Source organism: Cupressus sempervirens, chromosome 11 (genome assembly GCF_028749045.1).
Source record: "Cupressus sempervirens isolate cs-2001-9-10 chromosome 11, ASM2874904v1, whole genome shotgun sequence".
NCBI classification, from domain to species: Eukaryota; Viridiplantae; Streptophyta; class Pinopsida; order Cupressales; family Cupressaceae; genus Cupressus; species Cupressus sempervirens.
Genome location: NC_143128.1, coordinates 481,207,977 through 481,220,972, shown reverse-complemented (window position 1 = coordinate 481,220,972; position 12,996 = coordinate 481,207,977). Strand labels below are relative to the sequence as shown.

Genomic DNA, 12,996 nt, shown 5'->3' with positions numbered 1-12,996 from the left:
TACATTATCAACACTCCCTCTTAGCTAGGGAAGATAAAGAAACTAACCAAGTAAATAGGCTCATCTATTGTGAGAAGAGACATCACCTAACTCATGATATCAAACGATATAATATGCTCAAAAATATCAAGTCACATGACATTCTTTTATATATATCCATGTCATGGTTTGTGCACTAACATCACGTCTCATGATGTCTACCACAACATCCACCATGATATATCTCATAAAGAACATAGTGATCTATAATTGATATCAAGTCTCATGATATTTATCAAATGTTCAAGAGATACTATCATGACATGTCCATGAATATCAAGTCACATGATATTGATCATGATAGAGAACTAATCATTGTAAAGTTGTCACCTTACTATGTTAGATACAAGTGTTCATTATCCGAATGATCGTCACCTTTCAATATTGTATACAGGCCCCCCCATAAAGTCACAAAGTCATACATATGCCAAAAATGAGTTTACACATTAAACATCTTTGTATATATGTGTGTGTGTACAAATAAACAACTTGAGACTCAATTTTAGTAACTTACATTTCAAACATACCAAGTTTCTTCCCAAAGTGTTCAACTTTGACTTTGGAGAGAGGCTTGGTGAGAATGTTTGTTGTTTGATCGCTTGCACTAATATACTCCAATTAGATCACATTCTTTCCACCATGTCTCTTACATAGTGGTAAGGAATCTCTATATGTTTGGATCAATCACGGAACACTAGATTCACTAAAAGCTTAATACAACTATGATTTTTGCAGTGGGTTTTAGGGGCTTACTAAATAGTCTCACACTCAACTTCCGAAGCCATACTGCTTTTCTCGCTCCCATAGATGTTGCATTGTATTTGGCTTCTGTTGAACTTTGTGCCTCTAAGGATTGTTTCTTGCTTATCCAAGAAATCATAGCTGATCCCAAACTAAAACAATATCTTGATGTGCTTTTCCAATTAGTTACATTTCCAACCCAATCTGAATCACAATATCCATGTAGATCTAGGTCAACATTTCCATATTTTAAGACCATATCCAATTATACCTTGAAGGTACCTCAAAATATGCTTTGCAACAACAAGGTGTATCTCTCATGATTCACACATAAATTGGCTTTAGGCATTTGATGCATAACAAATATCCGGTCTAGTGTTAACCAAGTACATTAGTGATCCAATTATCTGTCTATGAAGAGTAAGATATGCAAATCTAGATGTAGTTGTTGCTTCTTTCAACTTATGTAAGTTGGGTTCCATGGGTGTAGACATCGATAAAATATGCCCATGTCCTTTATGTCAAATTCTAATGCTAGGTTCTTACATTGGACAATAAGGTGATCTTACCCTGCTAGCATGCCATCCACATCTAGGATTAGTATTAACATATCACTTTTAGTAACTTTCAAATAGAGATTTGGGTTTGCATCATTTTTTGTAAACCCTTGTCCAATAAGATAGTTGTCGATCCTTTCATACTACGCTCAGGGATCCTGTTTAAGTTCGTATAGGCCTTTTTCAATTTGCATACATGTGAGGCTGCATTATGAATCATAAAACCTTTAGGGTGTTCTAAGTAGACTTCGTCTTCGATAGTCCCAATAAAAAATGCATTTTTCACATCCCTTTGGTGGATATTCTAGCCTTTAGCTACTGCAATAGCTATGACTGCTCAATTAGAAGTATATTGAGGAACATGTGAAATGTCTCTTTGTAATCAATACCTTCCTTTTGTGAGGACACCCTAGCAACAAAATGTGCTCTGTGTTTCTATATACTTTCATCTGCAGCATGTTTGATTTTGAAGAGCCATTTAGAAGAGACAACAAATTTCTCTTTAGATCTATGTACTATTTCCCATACATTGTTTTCAAGATGGATTGATACTTTGTCCTGGCATCTTTCCATACCCGATGGTTGAGAGGTTCTGTAATACTAGTATGTTCTGAATTAACGATTACACTCATTTAGGCAACATAACTTGAGAATTTGTTGGGCCTCTTACTTTCTCTAAAAGTTCCTTTGGGTGTTGCATAATTTTCAGCTTTCTTAAGCATTTTTCTGGCCTAAAGTGGTCTCTTTTTATTGTAATTATTTTGACTTTCCTCTTGATACTCCCTCTAATTCTCATTAGTAGTTTGGTTTTCACTTGTGGTTTCTTCTGGATACCCCCTTTGAAACTCAGGTACAAGATCCTCCTCCATATCTTTGGGTGAATCCTGAATTTTTGTCTCATGAAAGCTCTTTGCCCTCTTGAAGGCAATGTCCTCAAAGATGACATCTCTTCTCAATTCTATTTGTTTCTTATAGGCTTTTGAGGTTTCGCTATAGCCTACAAAAATTCCTTTTCTTTCTAAAAGGCTCTAGTTTTGACAACTTCTCTTTAGGCACATGGATGTAAACAAAACAACCAAATATTCTTAGGTGACTTATCTCAGGGTTTACACTAGTAAAAGCTTCTTCAAGAGTATTGTTTTCCAGGTGTGAGTGGGGGCATCTGTTTTGAATGTACACAACTGTCCTAAGTGCTTTTGCCCAAATGAGGTTTTTAAGTTTTGGTCATATAAAATTGCTTTTGCAGTTTCTAAAATAGTTCTATTTTTCCTCTCAACAACACCATTTTGTTGAGGATTAAAGGGTACAATAGACTCTCTCTTGATCCTGACATTTACATAAAATTCTTTAAAAGTTTTTGAGGTGTATTCTTTTCCATTGTCTGTTCTCAATATTTTGATTTTCTTTCTAGAGGAATTTTCTATAAGGGCTTTGAATTCCTTAAACTTATTAAGAATTTCCTTTGATACTTAACACTTGAGAAAGTATATCCGAGTCTGGAGAAGTCATCCACAAAATTTACATTATATAGGAATTTTCCCAGAAGGGAACAAGCATGGGTCCACATAAGTCAGAGTGGATTAATCTAATATATTTTTTGTTCTACTCAAGCTATTTTAAAAAGTGCCTCTAATGTTTTTCCCAAAGGCACACCCTTTGCATGCCCTACTATGTGTTTGATTTAGTTTGGCTAGTCCTGTTACCTATTTTTCCATGGAGGTTAGGGCATGAAAGTGAATGTCCTAACCTTCGATGCCAAATCTCATTTGAGTTAGAAGTCTCATGAATGTGGTTTATTTTGTCTCAGTGCAAAGTTTGTATAGGTATCCTTGTCTTATATCTATGGTTTGAGCTTTCTTTATGGTGGAGTTCTTTGGCGATGCCAGAACTTTCCATCCATGAAGGTGACCCTATATCCGTTGTCTTCCAGGGCAGATGTGGATATTAAATTTTGCTTAATTCCTAGTAGAAGTAGTACCTTAGTGAGTTGAATAGTGATGCCTGATTCCAATTTGATGTTGCAAGTTTCACTTCTTTAACTGAATGTGCATAATCATCCCCAATTGTTACTTCTTTATCAGCGTCTTCTACCATAGTGTCTAGGTGTTCTCTAAATCCTATGACGTGCCTTGACGACCCACTATCGATCCCCAAAGTGTTAAATTTGTTTGATACATGATTTTATAATGCTAAGTAGAAGACAAATTTCTCAAAATCATTTTGTTTATTTGTTGTTTCAACCTTAGCAAATGATGCTTGTTTCTTTGTCCTGTTAGGGCACTTGATTGCATAGTGTCCATACTGATCACATCTAAAACATTGGATTTGGGAAACATCTTTCCTCTGCTTGGATAAACCCTTTCCATGAAAATTTCTTTCTCTTGAAATTCTTCTTCTTACCTTTCTTATGAAATTCTTCTTCTTACCTTTCTTATGAGATTTAGTGTTTAAAAAATGAATATCCTCATCTACAGGTTTTTGTTTGTTTCGTTTTGTCATCTGTTTAATTTCTTCTTGTAGACAGTCAGATCTTAACCAATCAAATTTTGAGAGTTTTGATCTTGCTTTTATTCCTTGAACAAATCACTCCCATGAATTTGGTAGGCCACTTAAAGCTATTAGTGTTAACTCTTTGCTATCAATTTCATATTTAACAGTTGACAATTGATCCCTTAGCTCAGTGATTCTCATGAAATATGCATTGATGAATTCTCCTTCGTTCATGCTTGTGATTAATTCGTCTCTTTAGTGCAAGGGTTCTGCCAGTATTATTTATTTTCAAATGTGCCTACAAGGGATTTGAACATAAGGCATACAATCTCCTGTTTTGCCAATATAGGTACTATGTGATCCTTAATTGTATCTTCTATTAGTTTCATGGCTTTTTCATTATTCTCAATTTATTGAGATTTCTCTGGTTGATTCTCAGGTTCTGATTTCTTAATCTTTCACAAATGAGTCTAACTTATTCTCTTTTAGTATCATCATAATTCTTAACTTCCATGATGTGAAGTTGTTTGCACCTTCAACACGATCCTCAAATCTGATCACGTTTGACATATGAAGAGTGAATGTGACTGCAATATCAAGAGTGTAATCTGATATCTCAAATTTAATTGGATCTTCCATAGCAAGGCTCTGATACCGTGTAAATGTAAGTTAAATTTCTATCAGATTTAAAGGGATGTCTTTTACTATTTCAGAATTTGATGATTTGATTACAGGTTTGTTGGGAGCAGACTCAAATCATAAAAATATGGATTTTCATCATATGGCAAGTATGAATGTACTGCAAATCCAATATTAACAAATACTGAATATTAGCAGAATTTATTTCTGGTTATACTCGATCTGCTCTAGATTGCACATTAATTGATTTCATTATGTTCTAGGCAGATTGGGTCTAGTGATATTTATATTATATTGAACATACATGTCCTTGAATGCACAAGTCTCCACACCGTGGAGACATGTCCATTCATGACATATCCCTAATATGCATCGGTTCACTAATGATCAAACCCGATCAGAAATCAGGATTAATTATCGTTTTCCCTCAATGGTAATGCATATGTAATCGCCGATCTTGCAAGACAAATAATCAGAATTAAATCTGAAATATATGTTTGCATATGACCCAATCCTGTGATCATGACTTAATCACTATACATAAGATGAACATGGAAATAACATGACAGAATCTGCAGAGGCAGATCGAAGATATACTTGGATATAATGATCAGATATATTGGATGATAATAATTTGTATCTTAATGTGATTATATATATGCATCAATATAAACAAGATACAATGGAATGGATGTATATTAAATACAGATCATTATCATCTAATTTTTATCTGAACGAAGCTTCATTATCAGCAGATTGCCTTCCCCTAAAGAGTAATGTATACTCTTACACTTCAAATTGTTTGGGCACTCCTTTTTTGAATGACCCATTGGAGATTCTCACAAAACATCTTTTTAGGACAATTACCTTTTATGTGCTTCTCAATTTTGGACTTAGTGCACAAATGTTTGTTAGTTTGTTGGGTTCTCTTCAATTATTTCATCATTTGGAGCATGTCCTTCCAATGTGCTTGTAATTCTTGATACATTGTCACTATGGTCATCCAAACTCCATCTTTCTTCATTTTGCTTTAATTGTGCAAGGACATTTATGCTCACATTCTATGTCCATCACTCAATGTTAGACTTCAAAATAGGACCAGGGTGGTACTACCTTCTTGTTTCATCTTACTGACAGGAGTAGACCCACAATTATCCATCACTTTTTACACTGTCAACTGTGTCAATTTCCAGTTTTATCAACAATTCTTTGTCTTTGATTATAAGTTCATATGTTTTTGTGCTTACCTTGTTTTGTACTGTAAAATTCTCCTACTCTTTTATTATTATTATTATTTTTTTTTGGCAAAAGTGGTCTAGCCACTATATTATATTATATTAATAATTGGTTCAAGGGCTCCTTGAGGAAAAAACCAGAAAGAAAACCTCCAATCCTTGCCCATGATAAAATAGTTTACAAGGAAGCCATGTGACTTCCGAAAATGAAAAGAGCAGAATAAATTATTTTATTATTATTATGAAGTAATTTGAACTTTTCTTTAAAGGCCTTCTTAACCTCTCTTATGCATTAATGGAGGCTTGATCAATTTTTGTCTATAGTCAATTGCTATACCTCACGAGGTGGTTGGAATAGATCGTAGCGAAATTGCTTTACCATCTTGTCCATTTTCTTTTTAGATTGTTTCACAAGTCTTATAGTTCCTAAAAGATCTTCCAGTTCTGTAAACTTTGGCAATTTTTTCTTTTCTTCACTAGGGCTTGCCATGATTTAATTTTGATGCAACTGAGCGATTGGGATTTCGCTTGCTTGAGAGTATTGACTAAGACAATTTGGTGCTTTCTTTCACTTTTGGCAATTTTGGAATCCTCAAATATTCCGCTGGTTTCAGCTTTTTATGCACTTGTTTTGCCTTCAATATTTTTTTTTTTCACACCTAGGTTCAACTTTTTCTTCTTTGATTAGCAACCTTTCAATGCCCTGAAGGATACTCTCATACAATTCCCAGATTCTGACTTTTCTGACAACTTCCCTTTTCTAAAGAAGGTTCTCTTGGCTTATCAACTCAATTGCCTTTTTGGGAAGGGACCTAACTTGGGAATTGTCTGGTTGTGTGTTTGTGGTTATCTTCTTCTTATTCATATTGCTCGATGATCCTAAAAGATTATGTAATCTCATACGTTCTTAATCATTTTGTGGCCTCTTGTTGACTTCATTGGATTTAAGGGTACACATTGCTCAAATCTGACCTGATTTCATCCAAGGCAGTCGACACCAAATGTTTTCAGCCTTTTATGCACTTGTTTTGCCTTCAAATTTTCTTTTTAACACCTAGGTTCAACTTTTTCTTCTTTGATTAGCAACCTTTCAATGCCCTGAAGGATACTCCCATACAATTCACAGATGCTGACTTGTCTGACAACTTCCCTTGTCTAAAGAAGGTTCTCTCAGCTTCTCAACTGAATTGCCATTGGAAGGGCTCTAACATGGGAATTGTCTGGTTGTGTGTTTCTGGTAATCTTCTCCTTATTCATATTGCTCGATGATCCTAAAAGATTACATAATCTCATACGGCCTTCATCATTTTGTGGCCTCTTATTGACTTCATTGGATTTAAGGGTACAAATTGCTCAAATCTGACCTGATTTCATCCAAGGCAGTTGACACCAAATGTTTTCTTCTTTATCTCATTAAAAATTATACAACCTTATAATAGACATGAAAATGCAACTTAGACAGGAGCAGGATATATCTTTATTTGCACATGAAATTATTACAAAAATATACCAGATATGGTCTGTTGGGGATCGACATCTGACTAGATCATACTATTTTCCTGTACGACACAATATCTATTTAAAGGACGTGATGAATGCCAAGAGGCACGGTTGTCATCCAACTGATGCTTATAACTACTTGAAGCTGGCAAATATTATTGAAACATAATAATAAATATTGTACTCTAGCTATGCTGAAAACATTACATAAATAGGTTTTGCTTTGCCAAAATTGTGACACCGATTGATCATAATTGTATTTATGGTTTTTTTTTTTTTTTTGACACAAACATGGAGAGGAAGCTTTATGCATTTATCTCCTTGATTTTTTCTTTATTCATGTAGATTTTCTTACTGATAATCCACTCATCATTACAAATGCCTATATTGTCCATTTGTATCTTATTTAATGAATTTTTCTGATTTTATGTATTTTCTATGCTCGGGAATGCACACAAACTGCTATTCCAATGGTTGTTGAGTCCTTTTTAATGTTTTTTCTAATGCTATTTAAGACAGCGTGAACATATACACGCTTACATATACTGTTGCATATTGATATATTACACAATAATTTGAAAATTTCTCAAATTTTAAATATTAATAGACATTAGAAAGATTATACCTGTTGAATGTGTGAAAGATTATAGTAATTGACTTGGAGAAATGACATAAAAGATAAGGTCAATTCTTTTGTGTTAACAAGTTTGTAAATAATATAAATGTTATTCTTAAACACTGCTATACTTCATTTGGTCAGAGATAAATGTTGATTTTGTATATAGGACAATGAATGCTATACATTCACACTGCAGTGTGTTGAGTAGACGAATAAGGATGAGAATTAAACATCAGATAGCATCAAAGGTTTGTGATGCAGAATGTAATTGTGTTAGGTATTGAAAGATAATAAGAATTTGCAACATCTCATCTTGGCTAATGTTTGTAGTGAAGTATATGACCTCTTCAAAAGGTCATCAAACTTTAACCAGGGAAAATATGGATAAAAAATTTCCACATTTTTTTGGAAGCAAAGCGTACACTGTATCCATGTTGCAAATTCTGCTTGTATAATCCCAAGGACTGAAAATGAAATGGCATTTCTCAATAGCTAAGTGACACAGTCAGTCGAATAGATCATATGCTTTTAACAGTGGCATCCGTTGTCTAGTAAAATCTTCCATATCAACAGATGCTCTCAATAGTTAATAGAACACTTGTGTACTCTCACTTGTAAGGCTATATGGATATTCTGCAACTTCTCCGTAGAGATGTATGAGAATGAAGAACGGAGGGAGTCTGTTAAGAAATAACCATGTGCAGCAGATGTTGAACTTTGTACATGTTTTTTGTAATATAAATCTTACGACTTGCAACTCCAAATGTTATTATTTATATGACTAACATATTTTGTTAATGAACATTTTAATATTTTATTTGAGAGAGATCATTTTGGACCTTTTCCTCTCTTATTTTTCCATTATCATTTTATGAATGCCTTATTCGTATTGTTAGTCCTTTACCGTCCATCTCATTTTCCTGGAGTTATTGATAAATTGATACATACAAATATGCAACCTTGCAATGCTTCAAACATATGTTTGTATTGATATCTTACTGCTTTAAATGGGTTAATTACAGTTCCTGTTAGATGTCCTTGAATCATGTTAAAAACGAGAAATTCCTAATGAATATAAATGTGATGAAAAAAGCCTAAGACTAGTCAGTTTTTGACCTATCCGTAGCAGAAATACTATATTAGTATTAGTGGCCAGATATGATGGAATAATTTATATATTTGTTTTTAATACGATTAGTTCAGTAACTATATTCATAATTCTACCAATGAAGTATTAAATACATGCGCATGAGTATGGGATTCTGGATAACTTAAGTTAATATTGGAGTATGGAGTATCTGATAATATTTCGGTACCCTTTTCAAAAGGGTGTGTGGTCTGTGTGAAAAGCACTAGAATATAAGTCTATCATGAGTAGCTTTGTTAGTATTTGTTATATTTTCAGGTGGAATGCATAAGTTAGGGAAATGAGGCTTTCAAATATATGTACTCGCCTTCCACTATAATCAAGCAAGGCCAATCCTATAAAGGCTGGTTTTTCACTGCAATTTTTTGTTCGTTTTTGTTTTTACCTTGTGATCTTGCTCACAACGACACTGATTGAGCATATTTCTAGGAAAACATGATTTTCCACATTCCTAGAAAAACAGTTTTGATCACAAGTTGCTTTCTTTAGTTTGTTTTCTACTGTCAGTTGGAATTGGTAAGATATCTAAAAATAAACCCATTCCTCCCCCCTCTAACCAAGTAAGATAATCTTATAACAGCTATATTGTCACAGTTTTTAATTAATTCTTATCTTTACATTGTGCTATACAGGTTGAAGAGCTATATTCACTAGACTTGGAGTCCTTAAGCAATCTTTCGTAAGCAATTTGTTTAGCTTTTATATGTATTTATATTGCAATGGATTACAATATCTGCTGTGATCTCTGACCATATCATACTACAGGCCAGTTCATGGCTTAGTGTTCCTTTTCAAGTGGAGGTCAGGAGAGAAAGATGATCGACCTGTACTGGAAGATTATAACCCAAATTTGTTCTTTGCAAGCCAGGTGAATCCTTCTTAGATAGCCGAAAGACCTTTGGGAATATATATGATACATTTTACTTGAGGATGATGAAATTCTTGAGACTACTTTAATATGGTGATGCTGTTCTTGATTTGCTGCAGGTCATAAACAATGCTTGTGCAACTCAGGCAATTCTTTCGATTCTAATGAATTGTGCAGATATTGATATTGGCCCAGAACTGTCAAATTTGAAGGAGTTTACCAGGAATTTTCCACCTGAGCTCAAAGGGCTCGCTATCAACAATAGCGAAGCAATTCGAACTGCTCACAATAGCTTTGCTCGACCAGAACCCTTTGTTTCTGATGAACAGAAACTTGCTGATAAAGATGATGATGTATATCATTTCATAAGTTATATACCCGTTGATAATGTATTATATGAGTTGGATGGGTTGAAGGAAGGGCCCATCAGTCTTGGACAGTTCAACGGAGGTCGAGACAGCTTAGAATGGTTGAAGATGGTTCAACCAGTAATTCAAGAACGCATTGAAAAATATTCCAAGAGCGAAATAAGATTCAACCTCATGGCAATCATAAAAAATAGAAAAGATATATACACTGCAGAACTTAATGATCTTCAGAGTAGGAAAGATCAGATTATAGAGCAGTTGGCAGCCACAAAGTGCAATGGAGAAGACAGGATGGAAATAGATTCTGGGCAAGGAAGGCATAGCACTGCCATTGAAGTGCTTGAGAGGTCTCTCATGGAAATAGAATCAGACATTGATATTGTCAAGGAGAAGATATTATTTGAGGAAGAAAAATTCAAGAAATGGAGGACAGAGAATATTCGTAGGAAGCATAATTACATACCGTTTTTGTTCAATTTTCTCAGAATGTTGGCTGAAAAAAATAAGCTCAAACCTCTGATTGAAAAGGCGAGACAAAAGACATGAATCATCTCTGTGTGAAGGTAATTTAAGTGAAGTGAATCTTCTTCAAGCAAGGTGAGTCTTCTTCAGTGTTTGAATGATTTGTAGTTGGCAGTCTAGATTCAGTAATTTTGGAAGGATAAGTGGGTTTGATACAAATGATTTTTATCATTAGCATTTCATTTATTGATTACGTGTTTTTTTGGGTTTGTCAGATTTGATGCTTGTCCGTACAAATATATGCCTAGTTTTGTGTAGTCTTAAGGTAGTGCAATTGTGAGTGAAATTAATTTGTATTGGACAATTAGTTTATATTTTCAACATGCTTATGGGCTGATTGTAGATGGCTTATCATGCCTTGCTTCATTTTTTGTTTGCAGCTTGCTTCAACCAATCAATTTCTTTTGGATGCTGTGTTGCAGACAGTAAATATTATGCAGATGGAGTTGGGGTATTTGCTTTTATTACGTCAAATTCTAAAGAATCTTGACATGCTTTCCATAGTTAATTTTGGTCAGTTTTTGGCCTTAATATATATTTTTTTGGTTATTTGTTTTCAACACATGGATCAAGCTATCTCCTAATTATTGAAATCTTTATAAGATTTTACTTTCCTTCTTGATTGTTGTAAAATATCAGGCAATTGTTTCCAAATTGTAAGTGAAAATTTCAAAAGTGCAGGTTACAGTTTGTTAGATGTCCCTTTGAGTGTGAATGTCTGCAAGTGCTTTTAAATTTGACCATTCTGACCTTGTAGTCTCTGTTTAGTGTAGAGAGAAAATTGGTAGTTTGTATGGTTAGAGAAATCCATAAGTTGTGACCATGTGGTTTTTCAATAACGGTCATGTTCCATCTCACATTGGAGGAGTCTACTTTTGTTTGTTTGTTATTGTTCTAGTGTTAGAGTCGTGTTCTATTGCATGATAATCTTTTTTGGAAAATAAACAAATTGTTCTTTATGTTCTGGGTATATGGATAGTAAGGAAGTAATTCATAGCAGGTATTAGAAACGACATATTTATGTGATTTCTGAAGTTAGATTTCTTCAATATTAGGACGAATCACAAATGCTAAATGTAACAAGGACAACTTTCCTTTTCTGTCAGTATCAGTTATAGTCTCTCTTTCTATTTCATAACTATAAGCCAAATTTCATATTTTAAGCTCTTTATCTCTCATTTTATTGGTAATCTTAGAAGTCAGGGTAATTGGGGAATAATTATATATTTCTTTTTTTGAGCTCTAGGGAGGTATGTCAGCCCATTTGTTCTCTAACTTGAGTTGACTTCAACTCTGGATTTTGTGTCCTAACCTAAATGTCTACAGATGCTATTTTTAAACATTTAGTTCAGTTCTGTAGTTTGTTTGTCTCATTTTTTGGGATGAACTGCACTTCATTTTTTTTGACCTTATCCTTTTTTGTTTTTGAAGAAGATTAATACACCACGATTTGTATCAAGTATTCAATCTGCATTACAGTATCTACACATTTCATATGTAATGTGTTAAATCAGACAACATAATGTGAAATGGCTAGTCAAAGCAGATTGTGCTGTTTTTTGAAATCATGATGAATTATAGCATGTAATTTTTGCATCATGTTCTGTCATTTATGTAGTACATTCAAAATATGAACATAGTATTCTTCATTATCTAAAAATTTGGATGAGCATTTTTTGATTTGTTAGTAAATAGATTTGTCACCTGAAAATGATGTAGTTTAGCCCAACGGAGTGTATGTGGCAAACTATTCCCAACAGTTGGATAGGCCCTTGATATGCAGCCTTCCTCTACATTTAGAGGGGCAACTCCCTCGTAAGATGTAAATTTTTAATATTTTTCAATAAAGATGTATTCTAACTTGAAGGATAGAGAGAAAGCTATTGATGATGAATGCACCAAATGGATTAACGCTAACTCCTAATAAAAACAATTAAGAGCTACGCTTGAAGATTATCATTAGCACAACACTGATTCAAGATTCATGAACATTTGCACAATATCATGAAAATGCTCACTGCAAAGAGAATCAACACTGTCACACTTCAACAATTCAGATTTTAGAAAAAGAACTCAAATGCGCTTTCCTTTATTTTCTTGCACCAAGAACATAAGAGGAATTTTCTATTTCAAAGACAAAATCTGTACACTTTCCAAAAATTATCTTATTATAAAAAATCTAACATAAGTGTTCCCTAATTCCGAAGTCCAAAAAGTCCTCCCCTCCCCCATTTACAAAACAAAATGATTCCCTCATATGGACTTGAGGTT

At 33.9% G+C, this 12,996-nt stretch overlaps 1 protein-coding gene across 17 annotated transcripts in view; it reads left to right on the top strand.

The window, feature by feature from the left end:
* Nucleotides 1-11,420, top strand: part of UCH2 (Peptidase C12, ubiquitin carboxyl-terminal hydrolase 1) — a 114,437-nt gene extending 103,017 nt beyond the window's left edge. For 4 of the 17 annotated variants that reach the window (XR_016359218.1, XR_016359210.1, XR_016359211.1 and 1 more), the window contains exons 4-8: nucleotides 9,600-9,646; nucleotides 9,733-9,835; nucleotides 9,955-10,800; nucleotides 10,941-10,990; nucleotides 11,106-11,420. Coding sequence is in view for 2 of the 17 variants with exons in the window: in XM_089811762.1 (XP_089667888.1) it covers nucleotides 9,600-9,646; nucleotides 9,733-9,835; nucleotides 9,955-10,749 (945 nt within the window). In the remaining 15 variants the exon portion in view is untranslated. Of the gene's footprint in view, nucleotides 1-9,599; nucleotides 9,647-9,732; nucleotides 9,836-9,954; nucleotides 10,801-10,940; nucleotides 11,002-11,105 lie in introns of all 17 variants that reach the window. The other 13 variants (XR_016359222.1, XR_016359212.1, XR_016359213.1 and 10 more) reach the window with 5 other exon arrangements.
* Nucleotides 11,421-12,996: the final 1,576 nt, after the last annotated feature.